This window comes from Rhamphochromis longiceps, linkage group LG8 (assembly GCF_057381845.1).
Source record: "Rhamphochromis longiceps isolate RC_006_pf linkage group LG8, R_longiceps_female_GT1.1, whole genome shotgun sequence".
NCBI lineage: Eukaryota > Metazoa > Chordata > Actinopteri > Cichliformes > Cichlidae > Rhamphochromis > Rhamphochromis longiceps.
This window is the reverse complement of record NC_140564.1, coordinates 13,100,340-13,126,640: the sequence shown is the minus strand read 5'-3', so window position 1 is coordinate 13,126,640 and position 26,301 is coordinate 13,100,340. Positions and strand designations below refer to the sequence as shown.

Below are 26,301 nucleotides of genomic sequence, written 5' to 3'. Positions count from 1 at the left end.
TTTCTAGTGAACCATAGAAGAAATTGGTCATGAGACCGGACATTTTTGATTTTTGAAGATGTAAATCTGAAAGTAGTTGTGATTGTCATTGTGAAGTTCGCATCAAAACCAAATCCTACACCTACATTGGATTGGTTGATGGTGCTGACACTGGTTTTTAAGTTTTTAAGGTGAAGTCGTAATAGGTCTGTAAATTTAAAGCCCATCTTCACTTTCAAGGAAAATGATGACGGAGTCATCCATAGAGTAGATGTGCATAAAAACAGCCATCCACACCACACAAACTTGGTGATACTGCCAGAAGAGAGCAGTGGGTAGCATCAATGAGTTCAAGTGTTGTTAGGCTGTGTTTAAGAAAACTGACTTTTGATGTGCTCATGTGGCAGAATTGGCTTATGTAAAATTGGCCTTTGAGGTTTTAAAATAAGTTTAAATAAACCTTAGATTATTAATTTTGTGTTAAATTTGTCTAGCTGTTATATAGCATTACAGTTTCTGAGATCAAAGTCTACTGTTTTACTTTCATAATCAATGGCACCCAAGGTATTCTCTCCAAAGGCACAACTTACTCTGCACCAGGGGCAAGTTGTGCCACAAGACCACTTTTTTTTTCAGAAAGCTATATTTCTTAAATACTATATGTGTGATTGTTCCCAGGGACGCACGACATCCTGAAATATATTTACATATTTTATTTGGAAGCATTACAGTCATGGTTTTAAGTAAAACATGGCACAACCCACCCCATCGTCCCCTCCTACTGTTTTGTTCATAAATTATAGTCACATCAAGGTTTGAGAAGAAGCTGTTATTAAAACCTGCATTTCAACAAAGAGCTGTCAAAGGACATCAAGGACGAGACTGTAGAGAAAGTGCTGCTCAGATAAAACCTAAATCGAGGAGTATGACCCAAAGAACACCATCGCCACAGTTAAGCATGGTGGAAACATTATGCTATGGGGCTGTTTTTCTGCCAAGGGTAGGGGACGACCTCCAGCATGACAATGACCTAAAACATACCACCAAGGCAACAAAGGAGCGACTAAAGAAGAAGCACATTAAGGTCATGGAGTTGACTAACCAGACCTGAATGCTTGAGGATTTCTCTGGATTTCATTGAACTATTTCATCTTTATGTTTTCTGAGTTTAAAGCTGCTGTGTGTATTGTTTCTACACCTTAACTGTAGTTGTCACAATTGGTGACAAATACTTGTGATATCGTGTGATGTCACGGCAAGATTATACAGAACCATGCCACTACATGCCACGCTGTATTGTACTGTTACTCTTACCAAGCATACGTTTTCTGAGGTAATACAAGCAGTTATAAGGGTGACAAATCTGTCAAGCGGTGAGTGTTGATATGGTGAGTAGTTTAAAAAAGGGAGGTACAGATACATATCAGCAGATCTCTGAGTTTATTGCTTAACAGAAACTAAATGAAAAACCCACAAGACAGATTACAGATGCTATTTCTGTGTCTCTGCTTATCTTCATCTCCAAGTCCTTACTGTACTAAAGACAGTGTTAACTTTGTGAGAATACTTCATGTAGATCATGAACTGTTGTCATGTGTCCATTCACTTATATTTTAATGTGTGTGTAAATGTAAGTAGGTGTATGAGTTGATGAGGCATGTGCTCAAAGTGATCACATCTGTAATGTTGAACTGGTAAATTGTACAGTGTGTGATAACTGCTGTGTTAACATGCTCATAACAGCAGCAAATGAAAAATGCTATGGGCGGTTCAGATGTATAACAACCTTTCTTGTTCAGCATTGCCCTTTAAGGATGTGGACTGTGATACATGCACAACAAACTAATAGATTAAGATGTCCCATAAATACACAAACACACTCACTGGTTTTATAATTTTGAGTCACTGGGAGTTATGGTTTTCTGTGGCTGACACAGCAAGCCAAAAGAAAAAAAAGAAAAAGAAAATGGAAAAATGATCAAATCCTGAGAAAGTTATGGAATAACTTAAGTCCATATTAAAATCCAACAGGAGTCAATAATGTTCTAAACAGTCAGATCAAAGTAATTCAAATAGGATTTAAATAGGCTGGCTGAAAGGAAAAAGCTTGACGTAATAACCAATTTCACTTTTTAGACTCAACGTTTTGCTTTTGTAAATTTGGATCAGCAGCTCTCAGTTACCCTCACGCATGTCTATCATTTGTTAAAATATGAAGAAGCAGCAGCACACACCTGTTAGAGAGCTTGTTGCTTTAAGAGCATCTGGGGACAACTCAGAGTAACACCACCGATTATAAATGCCGCTTTTTTTTTTTTTTTAACCACACACCAGCGCTGCCGGAGAAACATGGTGCTGATGTTAAACTCTTACAAACTTTTTGAAGATTAAAAACACCCCACAAGTGTTTTTTAGATTATTTTAAGAAATAGTATTCATCTGAATTATGCTACTGATGCTGACTGAAAACAAGGGGGATTTAAAATCAAAGGCACGTTTGGCTTTTTGTTGTGATAATTAACTATGTTAATATCTTTCCTTCTTTGAAGCTTGCAATATTGACTTTTTGACTGAGTGAAAACAGATTTGTTTCCTTGTATAAATCAAAAACATGTCCACCAAATGTGTTTTTCTCCATCCAAGAAAACAATAAATCTCATATTTTGCTTTAATTTGATGCGACTACAGACTGAACAACTTGGCAGGTGTTGGTGAGAAAACGTCAGATGAGCCATTTCCCTTTGACTCAGAGACAACCTGGATCTAAATAATAAGCAATAATAAGTGTGAATATGCATGTTATTTCAACAGTGTCATAACCTTTTTCTTTAAATTGCCAGTTTTAATATTTCTTTTGAAGAAATTCAAAGATTAATCCATTTGTTCGCTTAATGACAGCACAGAAAATCTAAATATTTTCAGCCATCAATCATCAGTGATGCATCTGAGGTGCTCCTAAGGTTCAAATTTTGGTCCCTTCTTGTTCTCTAGTTCTTCTATGTTTCCACTAAGACTATACACATTTCTCCTGTGACCTGTAGTACTCTTTTTCTATCTAGATTATTTGGTGATCAGCCTGGTTTGGAGAGATCAGCATCTTTTGGTTCTCAAAGGACCCAAAAAAAAAAAATTTTTTTTTTTTAAAGTTTCCGGAGTGACGTCTCTTTATGTTATGACCAGGTCCCCCGACCAAAACAAAAAACCATCAGCATCAGAATGAGACAAGTCACTTATTTGTGAGAAGCATTTTTCTTTTTGTGCTTTACATAGGACACGAATGTTTGATCTTGTAAAACAATATGCATAACTTAATAAAAATACTAGTTTGTGAAACTGGAGCAGTGATACAAATGAAACCCTCTTGCAGCCTTAAACAGAAGGACTGTCCTTCCTCTGGGACGGATAATCTGAATAATGCATCAGACTTACTGTGACTGATTCAATAAGACACTGTTGCATAGTTATCACTGTGTTAGAGAACACGCAGTCTTTCAGCTAGGAACAGTGGAGATGACTTTAGCATGGAAAACTGCATGATTCATACTGGACAGCTAAGATTCAAACTCATCAAATATACATTCAGCATCCACAGGTTCGGTTCATGAGTTCCAGTTGTGATAAAAGCTTCTGTTTTCTCAAGGGGTTATTGCTCTGTGACTCGACAGGTTCACACTTGCTACAGATGTCACTTATTAGAACAGCTGGCACAGCAGGTGATCTTGTTTTTTGCCAGTTTAAGAACACCTCACTGCATTCACTGATTCACTCGGTATCATTTCTAAGTGTTTGTTTTTCTGCCCCTCACATATCATCAGGCTCGGCACAAAAGAGGCAGCCCCCCCCCGTGGTTAAATGGAAGAATGATCTTTTGAGACGTCAGTCACTGGTCCGTCATTCTGCGTCATCCACAGTTTTTTAGAATATGTGATGGTCCAGGCAGAAGCACAATCGAATAGCTGTCCATTCATGTCTTTAAAGGAAGACGTTCCCTTTCTTCTCACCACTGCATGTGTGGGGGCTGTGCGTGGCCGTGACTCTTATCTCTGTACTCTGTGTGCAGCAACTTTCTGGCCTGTGACGAGTCCTGACCCTCCAGCCAGTCCTGATAGAGGGTGTGCAGGGTAGGGTTGAATTCTGGGAGCCGGACTGGAAGGCTGCTGTAGATCTCCTCCATCTGGTTGACCAAGGCTTTGTCCAGCCGGCCTGCACCTCCCTCACTCTCAGCCTGACCGCGGCCGCTCAAGCACCCTGAAGGGAAACATAGGAGGAATGTTAAGGGTCATAAATCTTAAAGAGCTGGCAGCAGCATGTCTGAGCTCATGGGCCGTGATGGGCGTTACCTCCGGGGCAGGACAGCACCTCCACCAGCTGATAAGGCACACGTCCCTTTCTCATACGGTGAACCAGAGTCTGGATGTTCCTGAAACCATAGACAGCAGCAAACTGCAGAAGTGTTTCACCATCCCGCTCTAGTGTCACTTCCTGGAAGTCCCGATTCCTGTAAAGTCACCAGCAAAGGGATTATACACAGATAATCAAAGAAAAGTGATCTTTAACTGATCCATCCACTGCCGTGTTTTAAACACCCACATCACACTGCTAAGCTGATTAAACTGGTTTTTCACCTTTACACAGACAAAGTAGCAGCTCTTAAGTACAGGCTGACACAGCAATGTGGGGAGTGTAGGACCACAGGGTCAGTCTTAGTTCAAAGTTAGCTCACAGTGAAGTTGGTGTGACAACAAATTTTGTATTGCTCATTGTTAATAATTGAATTGAAAGGAAATTAAAAGCAGCAGATGTGCATAAAGTTGACAATGAAGAAGGAAAAAAAACACTTTCCGTGCATCTGTTGATGCGCCAAACGTACAAACAACCACAGTAATGTCATAATTTCACATTAACAGATGGACAAATGGATTAAAACCCTAACACCATCTCCAGAATGACACAACCGTGAGGTATTAGAACACAACTATGCCGACTGGGCCGTCTCTCACCTGAGGGTCTTATATGTGATCTCCTGGACGTCCACACCAAAGAGTTCTTTAGCAGCGTGTTTGAACACGTGTTCCAGGAAACCTTCAGAGCCTCTGCCGTCATGTCTCACCAGCGCCACGTCTCCACCGTCTCCCAGCCTACAGTCACAGTCAAAGCTGCATTGACACAGGCTCAGAGGTTGTATCCAGTCACGTAAACATTACACATCAAAGTACAATTTATTAACACTCCAACTACATAGCACTGACGTCATCGTTTACATTATTAAAAACAATGCTCTCAGCTACTCACACTTGGTCCAGTGGAACTGAGTCCAGCTCCTCCACCGACACCTTCCTCTGCTCCATCAGGTAATAAATCTGCCCTGGAACATGAAACATGACTCTTACTTTGACAGTGCTCTCTTTCATTATCCACTACAACACTCACTGGCCACTTTATTAGCTACACCTGTTTAAAGGCTTATGTACAGATGGACAAGACGACCTGCTGAAGTTCAACGTGAGCATCTGAATGTGGGAGAAAGGTTCTTTAAGTAATTTAACCGCATTTTTGTTGATCTGAGTATTTCAGAAACTGCAGATTAAAGTTTTTCCACCCAACCATCTCTAGGTTTTAAAAGCTGGATAGTGTAGTGGTAAGACTACACACTTCTGGAGTGGTGGTCGCAAGTTCAGTTCCCACCTGGTATCCAGTAAGGGTCCTGTCACGGCACGGCTATGTCTGCAGCCTGTTCGCAGTTCAGGACACAAGCATTTCACTGCATGTTCACTATATGTTGAACTGTGTATGTGACAAATAAAATTTGTATTTGTAAAAAAGAAAACACAATGGCTTGTTCATGTGAGAGGAAAATGAACGGAATATTATGAGCTGACAAGAAGGCAACAGTAACTCAAATATGTCATTTTCTGCTGTGACATTCAGCTGGTTTGGCATAAACAACATGCTGCCCAGTATGAACTATTGCTGTTACTGGTGATATTTTCTTGGCACACTTTGGACTGCAGCTGAGCACTGTTTAAAAACCACAGTACAGTTGCTCATCATATCCATGCCTTTATGACCAGTGTACCCATCATCTGATGGCTGTTTCCAGCAGGATAATGCACACAGTTGCACTGATGTCAAACTGGTTTCTTGAACATAACAATGAGTTCACTGTACTCAAATGACCTCCAACAGTCATCAGATCTTAATCCAGCAGAGCACCTGATGATGTGGTACATCATAGATGTGCAGCAGCTGTGTATCATACTAGTATGAACTGAAACCTCAGAGGAATGCCTCCAGCACTTTGTTGAATCTGTCCATCTATGCCACTAAGGCTTTTCTGAAGGTAAGTGGGGTTCAACCAAGTATTAGCATGGTATACCTAATAAAGTGGCCAGTGAGTGTACATTTTACAATGATACATGCAGTGATACTCTGGTTGAAACAAAGAAAGTGAAGAAGAGGAAACATGGTTGGTTGGTTGGTACATGCAGGTGCATCAAATGAGTGCGAGTGCAGATTTCTTTTTTAGCCACAGCTGCAGCTCTCCCACAGTTGCTCACTCTGACATGCTCTGTCATACTGGGGTCAGCTGCTCTTAATCTTAAATGGATCTAGAGACAAATGGCTGAATCTCAAGAAAACAAAAGAAACCAGATCAGCATCCTGCTGGCATAATTACAGTGATTATATTCGAGTATCCATTATGACCTTTCTGAAGAACATTATAGCTGTTTAAAGCAACTCTTGGAGGAAACCTTTTAAGGATATCAAGTAATTCAGCCTTTCCACTGCACAAACAATCCTCAGGTTTCAGATACACCTCTAGACAGTAAATGTGTTCTGCTGAAACCAGAGAGAGGGGTCTAACAAACTCTAATATGGTTGCAAATATGGTCTTTTTAATAATCTTACCTGAGGTAAGTACGCAGTCTACATCCCTGGTCTCCAGCATACTGTTGTAGAACTCTTCTCTGACAGCTTCTAGCTTTTTATCAAAGCAGGGAGCCACCACCACATGGTAGAGTTTCTCTGGACTCAACTTCTGCTAGTACAGAAAACACAACAAAGACATAATAAGAGAGATTCTCTCTCATAAAATACAGAACTCAGTCTGACATTAGCCTTGGATTGTTCAGGTTTGAGACAGTACAAACACTGACTCAGATGGAACGTGTGGTTTGGGACGACGTGACTACATTAGGTGATCAAATACTGAACATTTAGAACAGCCTTTTGGCTCACAGTGATTTTTACACGTTTGATAAATTTACCTCTTTAATTTTACATCATTTTAAACTTTGGCTACATTTTTAAACATCATTTTAAAAAAACAACCCACAACAGTTATTTTGAAGGATTTTAAGTATTCTTTTTAGTATAATTTAAAATGACAGTTATCATTAAAAAGAATAAAAAAAAAAAAATCGTAATGGCATAGATCCACTCTGTATGTGTTCTCACTGCACCTGAGAGTGGTGTAATCTGATACCCTTGGCACTACTATTGGCTGGATGCCACACACCCACTGCCCAAAGGTTAAAGCCCAGGAACATGTTGAACACAGCAAAATAACAAGAAAATGTAGCAATGGAGACAAGTGCCAGGGTCATCTGCCTGCATTGTTATGGCTTATTTTAGTGGGTCGCAAGTCATTTAAAAGGATGATCTTTGTATGTATAAATGAAGTTATATCTGGTTGTATTTACAAGTGCTACTGGCACTACTGAATATGCCAACAAAACATCCCAGCTAGCAATCATGAATAACTACGCATGTTCTTTTTAACCTTCTGCTTTTTCCTCAATGACAGTTTAATAAAAGAGCTTTAATGCAAGGTGTTACACATTTGTCGGGCTTCATTTCTGTTGCAGGATATTTTGGCTGAGCTGCTGTTAAGATTTTAGGAGCGGTTCATTAACATTAGTTCATTTGATGCATTCTTTTTCTGCATTTTGTGACAGCTTAAATTAGAGGTAATTTAACACAGGGCCTCAGAAGTGGTGAAACTTGTTTTGGTAAAGCACTTCCTGAACTACAACAAGTCCTAGAACCACATGTTGGGTGAGCAAAGTTCCCGGTCTTAACCTATTAGAGACTTTTCTAATAGAAAAAAGATTTAGAGCAGCATGAAGACCTTTTAGCCAATCAATGTTAGCCATCAGTCCCCATCAGGCTGATCACCTCTTACCTCCATTATATTTAACCCTTACGCCTATACAACAGATTAGTTTTCATTTATTTACCCTTCCTTATTTGTCGACAGACACTTAAACAAGTAGTAGAAAGACCTCCAATTACCCTGAGACCTTTGACTGTGAGTTGTCACAGTAGATCAATGCTTACCTGCTGTTTAGAGAAGTAGTCTTTGACCAGACACCCCATGATCTGTTGGGGAGACCTGGCTGTGCAGATATGAGGAGTGACCAGGCTGCCCAGAACACGCTCTGAATAGCGGATCCACCCTGTAAACACACAATGTTAAAATAACCATTAGCCTACTGTGCACGCGTGGCTCAGGGGGTTGGGAATCGCATCTGTAACCGGAAGGTCGCCAGTTCGATCCCTGGGCTCTCTGTCCTGGTCGTTGTGTCCTTGGGCAAGACACTTTACCCTACCACCTACTGGTGTTGGCCAGAGGGGCCGATGGCGCGATATGGCAGCCTCACTTCTGTCAGTCTGCCCCAGGGCAGTCTGACAGTCTGTGGCTACAACTGTAGCTGCCTCCACCAGTGTATGAATGTGAGAGTGAATGAATAGTGGCATTGTAAAGCGCTTTGGGTGCCTTGAAAAGCGCTATATAAATCCAATCCATTATTATTATTATTATTATGAATTGAAGTTTTTTATTTTAGAAACACACACCAAGAGATAGGAGGAAAAAAATCCACATAGTCCAATACATTTCTTTCATGATGATAAGCCGGCTTGCTATTTAATTACTGGTCGTTCCTCACCTGGAGGCGAGCAAAGCCCTCCTCCATGGCCAGTGTTAGACCCCACAGGATGAATACCTGGGTGTCTGCATGCACGTGTATAGCTGCAATTAAAGACCAAAAAAGTTCTAGCGTCCTATCTCTGATAAAGGGAGTGGTGCAGGAAGAGCTTCCTATCTTTCCCCAGCAGCTCTCTGCTATCTGCACCTCTAAAACCCCAGGTTCAGCACACGCACAAAAATTCACTCAAGAAAGAGCCCGGGGACTTGCAGAACAAAGAAATCTTAAAACTGAGGCAAACACCAGCACAGATGATAATCACACTGCCAAACCAGTACAACGGGGTGGGGGTTTGAAAAAAAGAGGAGAAGAAGAAGCAGCAGTAAAGAGTGGGGGGAGTATGAGGAAGGCAAAGAAGAGAGGACGGTTTACCTGGACAGGAGGAGGTGAACATGGGCAGGGCGTGGGAATCATGGTGCCTCCTGCGATATCGCTGAATAAACTCCTTTTGACTCTCTAGGATGCTGAAGCCAGCTGCCAGAGTGGTGTCAAACACATATTGCACTCCTGCAGGGAAAACCCAGAGTGACGAAGCAGAATGCACACAACAAACAGGGAAATGTTGAACATGTATGATAAATACCAGGGCGTACGGGTAATCCGTGCACACCTGCTTGCAGAAAGGTAAACTTAAGTCTGTTTAGCAGAAAAGTGGGAAGTACGGCCAAAAAAAAAAAAAAAAAAAGTAGCTTTTTTTTAAAATAACAAAACAAGCTAACAACAGAAAGAAACAAAAAGGAGAGAGTAGGAAACTTATGGTAAAGTCTACTTCGTATTTCATAAAAGAAAAAAACTCAAATCACCGATGTGCTTGAGGAAGCCGCAGAGCTTGTGGGCCGCTTCAGCGATGTCCACACCGAACTTGACAGCAAAGAAAGGCAGAGACTGCGGACACACCGACGCCACCAGCACCTTGTGCTTCGACGCATCACACTTCTGACAGGGACAGAGGAAGGTGTTGTTTAGCAAGCGCAACAAGGCAGCGCAGAAACACTCCCTGGTTTCAGAGGAAGTGTACCTTATTCAGCGCCAGAACTCGCTCCACTTCCTCCAGACCCTGCTGAGAAATCTTCAAGGTGTCCTCGTCTGACAGACAGCCGTCACAGGACAGGCATGCGCTCAACAAAAGCTGGGAGCCTTCATTCCCCTGAAAAAATTAGATTTTTTTCACCCCGATAACCTTTGAAGTGGGCTACGTTTCATCTTCCTGTACTGGTTATTACCTGCCTTAAGCCTACTATCTGCTAAAAGCATCTTAATCTGAATCATGCTGAAATAAAGAACTGTAACTTTTTAGACTTTATCCTCCCTGTGAACTTCAAACAGTCTGAAAGGATGCATGAAATGCACATGCATGAAAACTGCTTAACATGGGAACATGATGAGGACTGATTCATGTAGAGCAATTAATGACTAGAGTGCACTGGGTAAGCAGATACTACCTGCCCATTGACTTCTTCGCTTTCCTGGTTTGAGTTGGCCCCATCTTCGCTTTGCTTCTTATTGCACTGTGTGTAGAAAGATCGATAAACTCAGCTCAGAACTGAGAGCAAGAAAGAGGCAGTCAACCAACCCATTTATGAGACAGCGTAGTGCTACAGAGCCATCATCATACCTGTTTGGTGCAGTTCTCGCACTTCTCCTTGCGCTTGGCTATGTTGACCTCTGACATTTTCTTCAGCAGTTATATCTTTAAATTAAGAGAGACACACAGAGATTAACATCCCAGCTCCACACAGCCTAAAGTTTCCTGTAATGAAGGCAGAGGCGACTACTCTTTGCTGTTTAATTAACTCCACCTTCCACTGACTGCTTCCAGCGTCCTATCACAGGCGGGCGTTTTTATCATAAACAAAACAGCTTTATAATGGTGGGAAACTGAGTGCAAGCACAAGCTAGTCTTCTGTCATTACATCCCAAATTGCTCGGGTTAATTATATAAACAGAGTCAACAGAAACCGCCACGAAGTCCATTACGTCAGATTGCGTGCGCGTGAGGGGAAGCGCGAGAAGTATGGGCTGGAAGCTACCGTGCTATTAAAACCTATAGAGAGTTAGCTTGTTGTATAGAAACAGTCTTACTTTCATATGATACAAAAACACCTTTTAAAAAATCTAGTTTGGGGTGAATATATTTATATCTTTAAATAAGAATAGCCAAATCCTTAAGCATGCCTCACGTTAACAAGCTACCTGGTATGTTAGTTTTGCTGCCCTTAAATATACCACTTGAAAACACGCTATTTCGGTCCAGGCCTTTTTTGGGGTTTCTACATTAATTCCTGTGTGGGACCGAAGCGTGTATGCTGGTTTAACGGCACGGCAGACGCAGTGTTAACGCTGCAAGGTCGAATTTTAAGGTAACTCACCGGACGGTTTATTTCACTGCTCTTTCGGACAAAGACATGGGGAAAAAATGTAGAAGAGCAGCCAGTGCTAAAGAAGACTACATACAGGTGAACTCGACAGTTACTCAGCACCCTTCGTTTTCCGGTCAACTCGTCTGTGGACGGCGTCACCGCCACTGTTGGCCGCCAGGCTTGAACCTCTGCGGTTATTTCATAATACTCTAACTGCCGCTTACAAAAGCGACGAGACTCCTCTAGTGTCCAAGCCAGTCGTCCGACTCCATTGTGTACCCCGGCGACCTCTGAGCGCATGCGCAAACTGTGTACGAGTTGCTCCGGAAGCTCGTGTGTAGAAAGACGTCTTCTTACCTCACGTCACACTAAATTCAAATGTGATAGAAACAGCTTTGATAAAAACTCAGTTTAGGTATTTCTGAAAAGAAAACCTGTGTGGTTGTTATCGAGTTATGAACGCCTTTTCAAATTGTTACTATGTTTGAAACATTTAAGTACACAATCATATATACTACTTGCTTGCTTATGGTAGGCGTATGCAGGCAAATGTAATGTTTAAATGTAAAATTTAAAGTAAAAAAACCTTCCTTTCTTTCTTTCTTACTTACTTTTTTCTTTCTTAAGCTTTTATTTTGAAGGCGTGATGAAGTATAGCTCGCCCTGTTCCTGGAAGGAAGTGTTTCCCCTATGGGACTGTTTTGTTGCAATAATATGAATAGAACTTCCTTATATTTTCAGCGGTTGCGTTCCCTTGTACGCATTCTTCTTTCCTAAATCTACAAGGCAAAATTTTATAAGAAAAAAAAGGCGATTTTAAGGTAAGCAATACAGATTTCATATTACTGTCTTTACCTGTTCTGCAGAGATTGTTGTCACGCTGAGTGATCGTGGTCAGCAGCAGCAGCAGCAACAGCAGCGGCATCTTTCTTGTCTCGTGTTTTCAGATCCAGTTAAAAAAAAAAAACCGTATGTCTGATCAGAAACATATATGGAACAAAAATGTAGATCAAGCCACGAGAACAGTTTGAGTTTTATTTTGCCATCACCCCTGTACAGCAGTACAGCAGCAGGTAGGTCTATGCCACTCAGAGGACTGAAACATGTTAAAACATCAATGTGTGACCATGAAACACATTTCATCTTTGATATTTCTTCAGTTAGAAAACAAACAAACAAACAAACAAACAAACAAACAAACAAAAGATCCACTGCTTACAGCAACTTGTCTGGATTATTTTTGAGAAACCATCTTGGTTTATTTTGAGGTAATCCAAGCTTGTCTGATTTGCAAGGGAGGCTCTGGGGTAAAAAAGTGAAGACTTGGTCCCTATTGAACAGCTGTTACTTTGCTGTCTGGGCATTGTATTGAAGCAGAGCACAGGTCTGGTATAGCTCCTTTTGGGGTTTTGATTTGATTAATTTTAACTTAAAGATACGAAATATAAAAGCTGAAACTGAAAAAAAGTGCAGAAAATACATAGGGTGATTCACTAGTTGTTTACATTTCACTGAGCTCTGGCCCTATCAGATTTATTATAATGGCAATTTGAAAATGAACACAGACGTGAATGTTTTACAGTGGCTCTTTAAATTGAGTTCACTTAAAACAGTCCCTTCCTTTAAAGGAAAGGTCTGTGAAATTATGGAGTAAAGCAGGTTTTGCAAGTTTTTGCACTTTTCCCACTGTAAGAAATCAAAGGTTTTAGTGTTTCTAAACTGCTGGGTTCTTGTCTTTGTTTAGATGGGATACATGACAGTAGAAGACCAGAGCTCCACCCTGCTCCACCTAAAGAGATCCCCGGGGATCCGTTCATGGTCTCTTCTTGTTGGTAAGTTTGTTTTTTGTGCAAATGTTGTTCCCATACTCAAATATGACATGCGCTCTCACACTTCAGTGATGGAATATTCCCTTGAACTGCTCCAAAACCATAAGCCTCTTATTTTCACTGCAGGTATAGCATCTGTTGGCTTAACAGCTGCATATTACAGCTCAGGTATGCAAGCTAAAATTTATATGATATGTCATCTTAACTTCCAACACTTGAGTACAGCTTTCTTTTCTTTCCTTGTGTTGCGTCGATCCCGCAGACAGCATCCCGTGGAAGCTCTTCTACGTGGCCGGCTGTCTGTTTGTGGCCATGCAGAACATGGAGGAATGGGAGGAGGCTATGTTTGATAAAACCAAGAACCTGATTGAGCTTAAGACCTTCAGTTTATACACTTTAGTCCTGACTCTGTGGAGGAAGGGCCAAGAAAAAGGTGAGTAAAACCACAGAGGGGGCTGGTCACTACAGCTCCATTAGTGAGCTGAGAGGCCACAGTAATGGATCTTACCATTGTGTTTTTTCTCTCCATCTCCCAGTTGTGCTGGATCTGGACCAGCTGTGCGATATCTGCGTACAGGAGGAAAGGGTGCGTTATTTGGGAAAAGGTTATCTGCTGATGCTGAAGCTGGCTGCAGGCTTCTCCTACCCCCTCACTCAGAGTGCCACGCTCGGGGGACGCAGGTAGGTCACCGGCAGTTGACAGTTCAGCACAGGATCTGATTTAGTATGAAGTTGTTGCTAGATGAAAGATAAAATAGAGGTTTGATGTTCAGATTTTCAGTATATTAACCCCATAAAATTAAAACTTGCAGTTAATACATGTTTAGCTACCAGTTTATTAGAGGGCTCGCAGCTAAAACACAACAACTGTATAAGAGATCCTTCCTGCATTGATTTATTTTGTGGCCAATCTAGAGACTAGAATTTATGTTGCTGTTAAACTGTGCTGACTTCTACAGATAGATGTTTGTTATTCAGCCTGCCCTCATCAATAAATAAATCAATAGCTCTCTTACACAGTTCAAACAAAAACCAAAGAACACAGAATTGACTCCAAAACAGTTCTGTTAGATTTTAATTATTTTAGCTAAGAAACCACCAAGTAGATGTGTGTGCCAAGTGTTATATAAACATTAAATGAGTCGCCTGTCTTCACCGTTTAAATCGGTTCAAATCAATTCAAATCAATTATATCTCTACAGCGCCAAATCACAACAATGGTCGCCTCAAGGCGCTTTATATTTTAAAGTAAAGACCCTATAATGACACTGAGAAAACCCCAACAATCACATGACCCCCTATGAGCAGGCACTTGATGACAGTGGGAAGGAAAAACTCCTTTATAACAGAAAGAAACCTGCAGCAGAACCAGGCTCAGCCATCTGCCACGTCCGGTTGGTGGTGAGGTGTGGGAGACAGGACAGAAAAGACACACTGTTTGCTTTCTGGTGTTCACTTTAAGATTGCTAACAGGAATTATTGTTGCATGCTAATTAGCTATCGAGATGTGATGGCTAATAATACCCTGCACAAAAAGTACCACAGCACTTTGATTACTACGATTTGAGATGAACATTTATTCATGAATACACTGTATTAATATTTGGATTTATTTGGATCTGTTTTCTGCACTCCGGTTACTCCTCAGTGATGTGGAGGCAGTGGCTGCTCTGCTCAAGCGCTTCCTGGCACTGGAGGAACTGCAGAAACGTCGGCAGCAGGAGTATGAGGCTGAGTACGGGGACGCAGAGGATGAAGATTCTCTAGACAATAGCACCGACTCAGATGAAGCAGACAAGCTGTGATCTGTCTGAAGTGTAGTGTTACTCTAATGTAAGGGAGATTTAATTAGGGGCAGTGAAGCAATGCAGAGCCATTACAGAGGGTGAGGTTTGTGCAAGGCCCTTAATATATAGCAAACTCTAAGCATGTGCATGCATGTGGAACAGCAGGGAAAATAACCCTTAGTTTCTACTTACAGTCTTCCTTGTTTGTATTTTTACTGGTAATAATTCAGTTATATGTTGTCCTGCAAATGTTCACAATTTAGGAAATCTTGGAATAGACCTTTTTATTTCCCTTTTGTTACATTCTAAGTGGAGTCTTCTTTAAGCGAGTATTATTTCATCATCTTTGAGCTAATTACTGTTTGAGAGCACACTTCAGATTACAGATTTCCCGTGCCTTCCTACTGAATTTGAGTGTTTGTGTATGCGAGCCTCAGGAAAGTGCTTTTCCCACAGTTTTCTGGACCACCCCGCTCATAATTGTCTTTTTGCGTGTTTATTTGAACCCAGTAGACAATCCAGATGAATGCATGTGTAAACTGTAATTGAGCATGAAGGATCTTCTGAGCTTAGTCAAGAGTGAATTATGTGTCAAATGCTTTGACGTCATGCTTGTCTATCTTGTAACCTTTACCTGTTGTTGTTTTTTTTTAAAGTGAACCAAAGACTGTATCTCAGGAAAAGACTTTTGTGCTTTTGTCAAACTTTGTCTCATTCCAAGTTCAAATGTGTGCTGCTTTAAGGGAATAAACACTTTGTTTTTTTTAAACTAGGGTTTGATTTTTATTGTCATTGTTACATGTAGCTCCATTTACATATAGCAGTTTACTCTCACATAAGCGTAGAACCCTATATAAAATCACTCCTTTGAACTTTAGTGCCAGTGTGTGGCAGAAATTAGGAAGGCTTTATGTGAATTAATCAGCAATGTCAAAGACGGAAAAGTGATTCTATGGCACCATCTCCTTCAAACAGGCTGCAACATCCTCTGTTATCCTCTGAAGAGGAGCTGTTACAGGGCTGACGTGTTCCTCTATCCACTCCTGGACTGTTGAATCTGGGTAGAGACTGGCCATCTCCTCTCTCACTGCCTCCACCTTCTGCTGTAATGTAGCCAAATACCTGCAACGTGACCGGAAGAGAGTTTAAAGCCATACAGACTAAGGTTAAGACTTATCACGATGCTAGCTCACAGGCTGAGCTAAGTGCTAAAATGATTTAAATAACTGTTCTATTCTGCACATGCTTAGCACATATAAATGGAACCACAAAATATGAGTTTCATGGCAGCACTTACTTACAGGGGCCCTTTTTAACTATAGCCCGAAAACAAGTAACTTGTAGAGGTAAAACAAATTTTCTGTCTGTTTCCTTTGTGATTTCTGAAGAAGATATCAGTAAAGCAGATGTAGTTTCATCTCTAGGTTTTTCTCACAGAGCTGTAACTGCTGTAAAACATATTCGTTCTTGCATTAAGGACTTCAAGCCTATCTGGCACCACAGCAAGCTCCTTTTTGTACATGTTTTTCCCAACATCTGTTGCATTTATTATCAGGAAACTGGTGCCATTAAGCCAGTCCTGTTAGATTTTATGGGTAAAAAAGCATCATAAGGACATTAGAATTGCGTCACTTCATATCTTCTGAGCATCCCTTTGAGAATTTCAGGAAATAAAGACATTCTCTGTAGACTTGCTCTGGTAACTAGTTACCTAGAAAGGTGTGTTGCTACCACTGTCACACAAAATCATGTCAGACATGATCCCTCTATGGTTTATTGACAGCATAAAAGATGCTCCAAACTTCTGGGTCTGAAAAGTGAAGCTATTGTGAAGTGCCCTAAACCTGAATTCTTCTCATTGGTCACCATGGAGCGATCCCATTAGCTGCACAGAGTCTACGAAAAATCGCTCTTGGCTCTGACCTCAGCATACATGTAGGATTACAAAGTGCTTGTTGGCCAAACAGGGTCACACCACTTCTTCATTTTGGCTTAGCTTTTGTTAAATATCATGACACATATATCATATAGTTTAATTGAGGTTCTAGTTGCCTAATTTTAAGGATTTTTAAATATATCCTGTACATGCTGTACTTTCTTTTTACTATGACTGCATATTCTGTGTATTTTTAATTTTCCACATTTTGGTAAAACATAAGGAAGGTATGCTCACAGGGATGCTTGGTTGTGAATCTGCATGGTGATTAGCGGGGTAACAGTTTTCCTCTGCCGCTGGTATGGGCTAAACCATCCTCTCACAAACCTGCAGAAACACAAGCATACAGTTAAATCTCTACACTGGAAAAAAATAACTCTCGACAAATCTCTGATAAAAATTTATTTGGCACCTGTTAGCTTCACATTTCTAAGTTATACATAGCACTAATGTTAGCTTGTTAGCTAAAAGCGGGCTCTAACTAAAGTTAAATTAAAAAAAGATCAAACGAAGAATGAAAAAATTGTAGTATAACCTTTAAAGCTAATTGTCCAAAACCTAAAATGTAAAAATGAAATTTGTTTTACGATGGCTTCATATTTAGACTTCATTTTATAAACTTAGCAGCATAGCTTACCTCACTGCTAACAGGTAGCCCGTGCACTATACCAAACACTATACCTAACATATCTGGCTGTCTTGTAGTAATTGCCAAAATAGCAACACATATAAATATTTTTAATAACATTTTTAGAATGTTTTAAAATCTGTCTAAAGACTTAATCCATTCCCACATCTCACTGAAACTGTTGTTCAATAACGACATGACTGACTAAATTTTAGTTCATGTTCGCAGCACACAAATATCCTTAATAAAGTGGTACACTGTGCACAAATCATAGATGCTAGCCTACAGACATGAGGCTGAATTGGCATTCAATTCCATTTAAATGAAATGTTATGATCATTTCCCATAACTTACATGCTGTTTTCAAAAAATCTTATATCTTCTGAATTGAGGAGTGCATTGAGCTCCACGATTAACTCAGCCAGCCTCCTTCCTGGGAACACTGTGTCAGCTACACATGTCCTGAGGACCGTGGGGAATAAAATCCTGTTAGCTTGGAGATGTATACATAGATACAGTGATGGTGTTGTTTATTACAACGGTGTTAAATCTCACATTCCCATGGTCTCCACCTCCACTGATGAGATCCCCAGCTTCCCGGTTACTTTGCTCTGGGCCTCAGCACTGAACTGTCCGTGAAGGAGAGTCTGGAGACAGACTGCTAGTGATGGAATAGCCACTGGGATCAGCTCACACAGCACTGACAGATGGTCATACCTGATGAAGGGTAAATGATGGCCCACATAAACATCTTATTTTCCTTTTACTCCGTGGAGAACGTCCTCTGCTTCTTACCTTTGCCAGCCTGTGATGGCAATACCCTTTATATTTACAGCAGGAGACAAAGAAGCAGCCACCTTCAGCCACTGCAGGTGATTATCCAGGTGTCTCTGCGTGCTGGTCACACAGGTGTAAACACTGGTGGAGCCTTTAAAGGAGCTGGCTGCCCAAAGATCTGCCATACCGGCACTACAGTACTTCTCCAGCAGAGACACTGAAAAACATAGTTTGAGAATATTCAGTGTTTATTCTACTTACAAATGTAACTTAATGAATAAAGCGGATATATAGGTTGAATTTTTCCCAAGTCTTTAAAATGTAAAAATGGCCATTCAGAATTTCAACTTAAATTAGTAAAACAAGCTCAGTCAATTTAAGATAACATGTTGAATCATCATTAGGTCACATATTTTTGGTTGTATTTACTCTGTTCATTTTTACCCCTCATTGATATCAAGTTCTTAAAGCTTCTGCATTTGAAAACATTCTGTACTAGCAAAAAGAAAACTTACAGAAGGTGAATTATTAGCCTGAAGTCAATAGTTTTGCAGTGCACTGTTTGATAATGTACATCTGTGTACTTTACCTACCAGTTTGGGACACATCCAGGTTTGGGGTGTAGTCCCACAACATAGGCTGGACGAGTCCCACTAAACCACTGGCTTCCATATGGATTAAAAAAAACAGTAATTAAGAATATTTTATCATAAATAAATACAAATCATTTATACTGTACAGTTTTAGCACAAGAGTCTGAAATGTTTTTTTGTACTAACTTTATTGCAAAGTGGTTTTAGACAGTATTTAGACCCGTACACGTACAAGAACTTCAAACTACCCTGAATATCACCTCACCTTTCAGTGTGTCCAGGCTCATGCCTCTCATCATATCATCCCACATTATGATGGTCATATGAGGCCACGCCTCCTTGACAGCCCTGGCCACCTTGGTCACATGACTTAAGAACAGTTGCTCCACTGTACGCCCAGGTGAAGCCAGCCACAACTTGGACTCCTCGCCCTCACCCAGCATGTACACCTTGAGGACGCGAAGACGAATGTAAGAGATTCAGTTATACATAAACAACTGGTTCCCCCCTGAAGACTGACCCCTCACCTCATCTGCTCCAATGTGGAGCGTGCTGAGCCCCGGATGCAACTCCACTACCTGCCTCAGCATCTCCATCACCACCTTCACCCCCTCCTCTCTGTGGGGGTTCAGGGTTCCCACGCAGTGTGCCACCTCTCTTAGGTGCCACATGGATCGGTGCTTTAACACAAACTATGACAGAGATGAGATGAGCGCAGGGGCGACACAGAACTCCCATCTTAAAATTGAGCCACATGCGACACACCTCACCTCCATGTGACCAAATGTCTGCACGAGTGGGATCACCTCCATCCCCTTGGATCTGGCGAATTCCTGCATAGACAGCACCTCATCTCGGCTGAAAGTACAGCACGCAAAAATCAGACAGTCTGATAAACCAAAGCATTTCTACAGCAAGTCTGCACTTAAAATATCTCTATCAAACACAGGGAGGGTTATGATTTTATTAGAGGATCTTTTATTGTGAAAAGAGATTAAAAATCCACACACAGTGAAAACTATTTAAGAAGCACTAGATCCCCAAACTGCACCTGTAAGCAGGTTGTGCTGTTGCCTGGAGCAGCTTCAGCTCCCCATCATAAGGAAACACATCCTCATACTCCACCAGCAGGCCATCCACTCCCAGTTCAGAGAAGAGCTTGATCAGCTGAGGATGTTAGCACACATGGGGAACTAAAAAGTGACAGAGCTGTAAATACTGTTCATGTTGCAGCAAGACCCGAGTGGAAGCTTACCCTGTGCAGGTATTCAACTCGTGGAGGAGCACCTTTTAAGTCCAGGTGCACCACTTTCTTCCCTTTAGGCCAAGGTGGACAGCTCATTCTGCATGCATACACAGAGCCCCACTCACTTGTACACTTTAATCACAGATGAAATGTTAATATTGTGGCGTAAGCCCGTTCTCTTACTGTTTACTATCAAAATGATGATAACAGCCGAGCTACCTACACTGTAGCCTAGCTATGTTGTTTTCGCAGCTATGCTCTGTAAGTGCAACTCAAAGAGACCCGAACGTGGTCCAATAGAAAAAAGGCTTTCCCTTCCCCGGAGCCAATAGGATTGGATTATACGGGGCAAGCAGGAAGTAGAGAGTTTCGGGAGCTTGTACAAGCTGTTGGCGGGGTGAGCGGTATGGTTTAGTGGAAGAAGGCAAGAGACTGCGGCCGTGTGTGACTGTATGCGTTTCTAAATGCTACGTAGTAGATGTTTTAAGGTGGAATGGCTCCAGTACGGCAAAGAAACGCGAAGGGTGCGAATGCAGCCGAGATAGAGAAGAAAATTAAAAGGTGAGCTTAAAAAAAACAAACAAAAAAACGTGCTAATGTGCTCACCTGTGCACGGCTGTACGGTGTGAAAGGGGAGTGTGTGCCAGTCAGGTGCTGTCAGCGTGTTTGACCGCGATGAAACGTCAGCTGGCTAAATGCTAAGCTAATGTTAAAATAACACAGGTATAGAGTGTTCAGGTGAACCAAATACTTTTAAGTTGTGCTTTCCTGTACACAGTTTTCTCATAAGTGAATCAATAATATGCACATAATATTTGCATTTCACATAATTATGCAGTGACATATATTGACTGAGTATTAATGCCCGGTTCAACAATGATCCAGCCCCAACTAAAAACTTCGTCATTAAGCATGTATTATATGTATATGTACACTGCATATATACTGCTTAAAAATAAATTAAGGAACACTTTGAAAACACATTACAACTCACTGGGGGGGAAAAAATCATGTCATAACACTGATATGGACTGGGTAATGTGTTAGGAGTGAAAGGATGCCAGCTGTTTGATAGAAATGAAAATGATCAACCTACAGAGATCAAAGAAACCCCAAAAAATCTGAGTGGGGAAAAAACGCAGCAGGCTAGTTCACTTTGACAAAATTTCATTGCAGGAACACAAAATAGTACTCAGTAGTTTGTGTGGCCCCCCGTGCGCTTGTATGCATGCCTGACATGGTCCTAATGACATGATGAATTGTAACCTGGGAGATCTCGTTCCACATCTGGACCAGGGCATCGCTGAGCTCCTGCACAATCTGAGGTGTGAACTGGCAGCAAGGTTTGGACCAAAGATAACGTCCCAGAGGTGTTCTACTGGATTTAGATCAATAGACCTAAATCCCTCCATGGATTTTCCTCCTCAGACTGTCACTGACCCACCGGTCATTCTGAAAAACGTTACAGGCAGCGTAATGTTTTCCACGGCTTCACCAGAGTCTTTAGGCATGTCACATGGGCTCTGGGGGAACCTGCTCTCATCTGTGGGTTAAGGACCTTCTATGGCTCTGTCTAGAGTTCCTACCTGTCTCCATGCAATTTCCTTCATGCTCTTGAAGCTGTGTGGAATGCAAAACTAGTAAAAAAAAGAAAAAAACAGCCAGAAATAGATGGGATAAGACAGATAAGATGGGGGAAAATGTCAGTGGCCTCTACCTGTAAAACCTGTGGTTCCTCTAATGAACCAGTTGTAACTAATTAACTGTTCAATATCCCAGAATTTTGATGTTATTAGTGTTATTTAGTTTCCACTGATAGATTTCACTACTTCAACTATTTGTTCATCAATTTAAGGCGGTTTTTCATTTATAGCCACATAATTATGTATTTCACTGGTATTTCAAGCTAATATTTCTTTAGCCATGACATTTAATGAAGAATGTCATTTGTTTTGAATTTGCTATGCAGTTTCTGTGCATTAGAAATGGAAACAAGTATGAAACAATACAATCTTGGATTTTCCTATCATACACACAAATGTGGGAATCTTTTTAGAAGTCAAATAATTACTCAGTACATCCCTCTAACTGTTACCTGAGAGAGAAATAGCTTTAGTTCATCTAAACATGTTATGGAAGTTCTCTCAGAATTCAACTTCAGCTAATTATCTGGAGCTTTTCTCTGTCTTGGTCAGAGGTAATGCACTGAGGCAGGGATCGTCATGGCGGGGGTCCCGTTTGCTTGTGGCCTTGCTGCTGGTCGCTTTGTCTGCATGTGGGGCGGCAACGTGGCTGTACATGACCTCTTTGGACAGTGACGTCACAGAAACTCTGGTCAGCCAAGGGGAGCTGGTCGCACCTCAGCCCAGAGTCTACAGCGTCCAGTGCTCTGAAGACTATGACAACTACAAACGCTACCCAGGTAAGGCTCCTGTTCTTACTGCATAATGTCAGCTAATCAGCTGACACTCCTGTGCTGAGTAAACATGGCAGGGTTGAGGCTCTGTCTAGTTAATGAATAACATTTTAATCCAGCAGCACATTTTTGGCTTTAAAATCAAACTGGAACTGTTATTAGTTTTTCACAATTGCTTTTTTTAAGTTTGTCAAATGGTTTGATTTTAAAGTTTCCTCCACTAGATGGCAGCATAGTACAGTATCTCTTGCACATCTCTTTACAAGGCTCTACAAAGCTACAGTGCTTAAGGTGAAGCCCCAAATTTATGTACTTGTACCCAAATATGCTAATTGCGTCCATCGGTGTGTTTGTGGTTTGTATCGCTGCATCTGTGCTCAGGCCTTTATCACGGTAAAAAGAATACAGCTAAGAGTCAACATCCCCCTGTTTTGGAATGAGTGGCAGACTTTTTGGAAATCTGCTGCTGCTTGGATTGTGAGTAATGTGGCAATAAGTGATTTCTTTTATTACTTATAGCACTGATCACTCTATTAAAAAAGAATCTATTATGCTTTTTCTTTATTTTCTGGCATATATCTACTGTTATATGATGAAGTTAAAAACTTTTGTCAACATGTAAGTAATCCCTGTAAGCGAAAACTCGAAATGCTCAGTTTTAGAAAGTTTTTTTTGTTTTCTTTTACGTTTTTCTTTGTATGATGTCAGTGGAAATCTGACCTATTCTAGTTTTTATTTTGACTTTCTTTTAAATTCAGTTTAGCTTCTAGAGTGGATTTTCTAGTTTCACTTCAGTATTTATTGTTGTAACCCTGCTGCTTGGGCAGGCAGAGGACACCTAAGTTTGTGAAGAGGATAGCTGGAGAACGAGGTGACGGAAGAGCTTCAAATCGATACCAAGTTCGAATCTCAGCAACCTCAAGGTCAGAGGTCAAGTTTTGAGGGGTAGTACTGGCAGTTGCTAGTATTTTTATGGTGTTAAGTCCTAGTTTTGTGTTAAGTTTTAGTTTAGGTTTTATTATTAGTTTCAGTATTGTTTTTAAAAAAAATTATTATTCTTCGTAGGGATGAGGAGGAGGAGCCTGATAATGTTTAATCTATTCTAGATACAGAGCCTGCTGTCCTGTCCAGTTGTGTACTAAAGTGGTACTGTACTGGTGTGTTGTAGAACAGAAGTTGAGCATATCATGTGGCACTTTTGAAGAACTGTTAATAATCTGCATTCCCAGAAGTCATGGATAATTGATCGAGGCTTGCATCTGTATTTGTTCTCTCTAAAACATGAGGGCTGCCCACAGCTCAAACTGTGCCTCTCCAGTGCCTAAAGATAATGAAGTGAGAAGCTTTAAGCAAGAAATTATACCAGTCAAGAATCTGGAAGTAAGACTGGACATGTTTTGGCAGTACTGCTTTTATTATTACCCACTTTCCCTGTCTACTGACAATTATTTTTATGCTCCTGTTGTTTTTGAAAACCTCTCCTGGCCGTCCTCTCCTCAGGATGCACCCCTCAGAAGTGTGGCCGTGCTGTCACAGACGGCGTGGTGACGAGGGAGGAGGCTCAGACACTCAGGAGGTAAACAATGTCATTCTGAGAGCGCTGGGTCTCATTTCCCTCCCTTCCCTGCTACCTTTGTGCTTTTCTCCTTCATCATCTTCTGTGTTTTGTGGTGCAGCTGAATTATTCTCTGTGCTTTTGTCTCTGGCACACAGGTTGGCTGAGAGGGGGCTGGCTCTGGCTGGGTCAGAGGGAGGAGTGAGTATATCCCCAAATAATGCTGTTGGAATAACATGACAGTAGGGCTGCCACAAATGATTATTTTGATAGTCGACTAGTCACGATTATTTTTGCGATTAGTCGACTAATCAGATCATCATCCATTGGACGTAAAACGTACAGCTTGATGCACCAGCAGCATCTGCTCTTATATAACTATCATTAGCTTACAGCTTTAAGTGTTTAAGGTATGTGCTAACTAAAAATAAAGACAAGATGATAGTTTATTAAATTTTAATGAAATTTGCAGATTGTTCGGTGAAGTTTAATAAACTCCTTGCTATCTAAAATATAACAGGACAACGGAGTATATTCTCGAGCATCTCACACTTCTGATAATCAGCTGTCTGCTTGACGTTTATTCAGCTGTGTAAAAACTATAACTTTGATCTCAGCCAAACCGATTTACTCAGGAACAAATAAAATACTAAAAAAGCCAAACAATAACATTTTTAAGTTATCTAAGTGACTTATGTATGTTTAACCTGAGTAGCGAAAGACAGCGGTGGGTTTGAAAACGATTTGCTGGGAGTCCGGTGTTCTCACGGGCTCCAGTTAGCCTTGCCCCCGGCTAGCTATCGAGCTAGTGGGTAACAGACGTCTCCGAAAACGTCGGAGCGCTTTTGAAAATATGCGGTGTCCTGATAAACTGAGCAGATATTTGAGGTTTACACAGCTACATTCTCGCCTGAAAATATGTTAAACGTTTATTTTGTGACCCAGAAAGAATAATAAGAGTAACATTAAAACTAACTAGCTGCCGCCATTGTTGGAAACTGAGCTGGGCTGCGCTATGAATTCTGGGACAGAGCTACTTCTTCTTCTTCTTCGGGGTTTAACGGCAGCTGGCATCCTTGTACATGCAGTGCTGCCATCTTCTGTTTCAGTCCGTTATTACACTCTTAAATACTACTACTTATTCCTGCGTCTTTTGGGATCTTACAAAGCTTCAAACGACGCATCGACTATTAAATCAGTCGTTGACGATTTTGATAGTCGACGTAATCGTGACTAGTCGACTAATCGTGGCAGCCCTACATGACAGTGAAGCAGGGATAACCCGGCTATCTCTGAGACAGCAAGCTTTCAACAAGTGTATTTATACAGGATTAAATGGGTGGTTCGTGTTTTTAATACTAATAAAGCATGAAATATATTAACAAACAGCCTTTGAAATTAAAACTAACATGAGAAATATGGACGTCACTCCAAAACATCCACTCCCACCTTGTTTACTCAGCTTGAGTGTTGATTGTACGTTGCATTAGAGTTTTTGTATCATGGCTGGTATATTTTTATAGCCAGTTTGATATTTACACATGTGTCCTATAACTTGTAATGAGAGTGCATTCATGTGCAGTGTTGTGAAATTCATCCAATCGTGGTAAAGTTTCATTTTATAGACATTTCAGTCTCTTTATAGATACAGAAGTATTAGAGGAAGATGACAGAATCATTTTTTTATTAGTAGTGAAAGAAACTTTACCCAGTTAGTAAGATGGGATCCTCTCATACTGTCATGTTGAAACTGATCTTATCTTATCTTATCTTATCTTATCTATCTTATTTAGAAAGAGGGACAATGCATATTAATGAACATTTTAACAAATGCAAATGATTATAGCCTATACCCTTAATTTCCATCTGCAGACCCTCTGGCAGGTTGGTGTTACACACAAGTTAGTAAAAACATACAGATACACTATTTACAGACAAAAAGGACAAAAACAGTGATGACATCATATTAGAACAAACAATGACAAGAAGAGTGGACAGCAGAGGACAATATAGAGAACAATAACGGAAACAGGAAAAATGTAAACATTTGTTTTAAGAGACACATTTTTCTTTCTTTTGCCAGGAAAATGAGAACTGGGCACATGTGCAAATATAGATGGAAATGCAGTTTATAAGGCAAAAACAATTCTTTAAAGCTTAAAAGTCAGTATTTGTTTGACTGCTTTATTGTGGGTTTTGTTGCAA

General features: G+C 40.8%; 4 protein-coding genes across 7 annotated transcripts in view; 2 read left to right on the top strand and 2 right to left on the bottom strand.

Moving 5' to 3' along the window:
* Window positions 1-2,225: 2,225 nt before the first annotated feature.
* Window positions 2,226-11,835, bottom strand: narf (nuclear prelamin A recognition factor). 4 transcript variants are annotated; one of them, XM_085415818.1, is made up of 12 exons: window positions 11,339-11,835; window positions 10,585-10,659; window positions 10,412-10,477; window positions 9,988-10,116; window positions 9,773-9,905; window positions 9,342-9,476; window positions 8,320-8,438; window positions 6,889-7,021; window positions 5,272-5,344; window positions 4,980-5,117; window positions 4,320-4,477; window positions 2,226-4,227 (listed from the first exon to the last, which is right to left on the bottom strand). In XM_085415818.1, exons 2-12 carry the CDS (start codon window positions 10,639-10,641, stop codon window positions 3,977-3,979), a joined length of 1,392 nt encoding a protein of 463 aa, XP_085271944.1. In that variant the 5' UTR covers window positions 10,642-10,659; window positions 11,339-11,835; the 3' UTR covers window positions 2,226-3,976. The 4 variants fall into 4 exon arrangements, with proteins under 4 accessions (XP_085271944.1, XP_085271948.1, XP_085271946.1 ...); XM_085415822.1 differs by having other exon boundaries at window positions 6,889-7,018; XM_085415820.1 differs by having other exon boundaries at window positions 11,424-11,835.
* A 169-nt stretch (window positions 11,836-12,004) lies between these two features.
* Window positions 12,005-15,171, top strand: cybc1 (cytochrome b-245 chaperone 1). The gene is made up of 6 exons (XM_085415829.1): window positions 12,005-12,150; window positions 13,074-13,161; window positions 13,285-13,326; window positions 13,421-13,591; window positions 13,695-13,839; window positions 14,807-15,171. Exons 2-6 carry the CDS (start codon window positions 13,074-13,076, stop codon window positions 14,961-14,963), a joined length of 603 nt encoding a protein of 200 aa, XP_085271955.1. The 5' UTR covers window positions 12,005-12,150; the 3' UTR covers window positions 14,964-15,171.
* Window positions 15,172-15,699: 528 nt separating this feature from the next.
* On the bottom strand, window positions 15,700-20,379 carry hexd (hexosaminidase d). Its single transcript, XM_085415817.1, has 11 exons — window positions 20,135-20,379; window positions 19,931-20,046; window positions 19,650-19,737; window positions 19,407-19,571; window positions 19,145-19,328; window positions 18,880-18,951; window positions 18,305-18,503; window positions 18,065-18,226; window positions 17,864-17,971; window positions 17,119-17,208; window positions 15,700-16,067 (listed from the first exon to the last, which is right to left on the bottom strand). The coding sequence occupies exons 1-11, from the start codon at window positions 20,219-20,221 to the stop codon at window positions 15,896-15,898; spliced, it is 1,443 nt and encodes a 480-aa protein (XP_085271943.1). The 5' UTR covers window positions 20,222-20,379; the 3' UTR covers window positions 15,700-15,895.
* A 101-nt stretch (window positions 20,380-20,480) lies between these two features.
* Window positions 20,481-26,301, top strand: part of ogfod3 (2-oxoglutarate and iron dependent oxygenase domain containing 3) — a 31,897-nt gene continuing 26,076 nt past the window's right edge. Inside the window, exons 1-4 of the mRNA XM_085415825.1 lie at window positions 20,481-20,686; window positions 22,321-22,547; window positions 24,042-24,117; window positions 24,255-24,297. Of these exons, the coding sequence (XP_085271951.1) occupies window positions 20,619-20,686; window positions 22,321-22,547; window positions 24,042-24,117; window positions 24,255-24,297 (414 nt within the window). The 5' untranslated portion in view covers window positions 20,481-20,618. The remainder of the gene's footprint in view (window positions 20,687-22,320; window positions 22,548-24,041; window positions 24,118-24,254; window positions 24,298-26,301) is intronic.

Coding starts and splice junctions, on each gene's coding strand:
- narf (XM_085415818.1), bottom strand. CDS start 10,641: ATGTCAGAGGTCAACATAGCCAAGCGCAAGGAGAAGTGCGAGAACTGC. Junction 5,118..5,271: donor TCAGTTCCACTGGACCAAGT/GTGAGTAGCTGA, acceptor CTGTGACTGTAG/GCTGGGAGACGGTGGAGACG. Junction 4,228..4,319: donor GGTGCTGTCCTGCCCCGGAG/GTAACGCCCATC, acceptor GTTTCCCTTCAG/GGTGCTTGAGCGGCCGCGGT.
- cybc1 (XM_085415829.1), top strand. CDS start 13,074: ATGGGATACATGACAGTAGAAGACCAGAGCTCCACCCTGCTCCACCTA. Junction 13,327..13,420: donor AGCTGCATATTACAGCTCAG/GTATGCAAGCTA, acceptor TCGATCCCGCAG/ACAGCATCCCGTGGAAGCTC. Junction 13,592..13,694: donor GAGGAAGGGCCAAGAAAAAG/GTGAGTAAAACC, acceptor TCCATCTCCCAG/TTGTGCTGGATCTGGACCAG.
- hexd (XM_085415817.1), bottom strand. CDS start 20,221: ATGAGCTGTCCACCTTGGCCTAAAGGGAAGAAAGTGGTGCACCTGGAC. Junction 19,738..19,930: donor ACAGCACAACCTGCTTACAG/GTGCAGTTTGGG, acceptor CTGTACTTTCAG/CCGAGATGAGGTGCTGTCTA. Junction 18,227..18,304: donor GCCATCACAGGCTGGCAAAG/GTAAGAAGCAGA, acceptor ACCCTTCATCAG/GTATGACCATCTGTCAGTGC.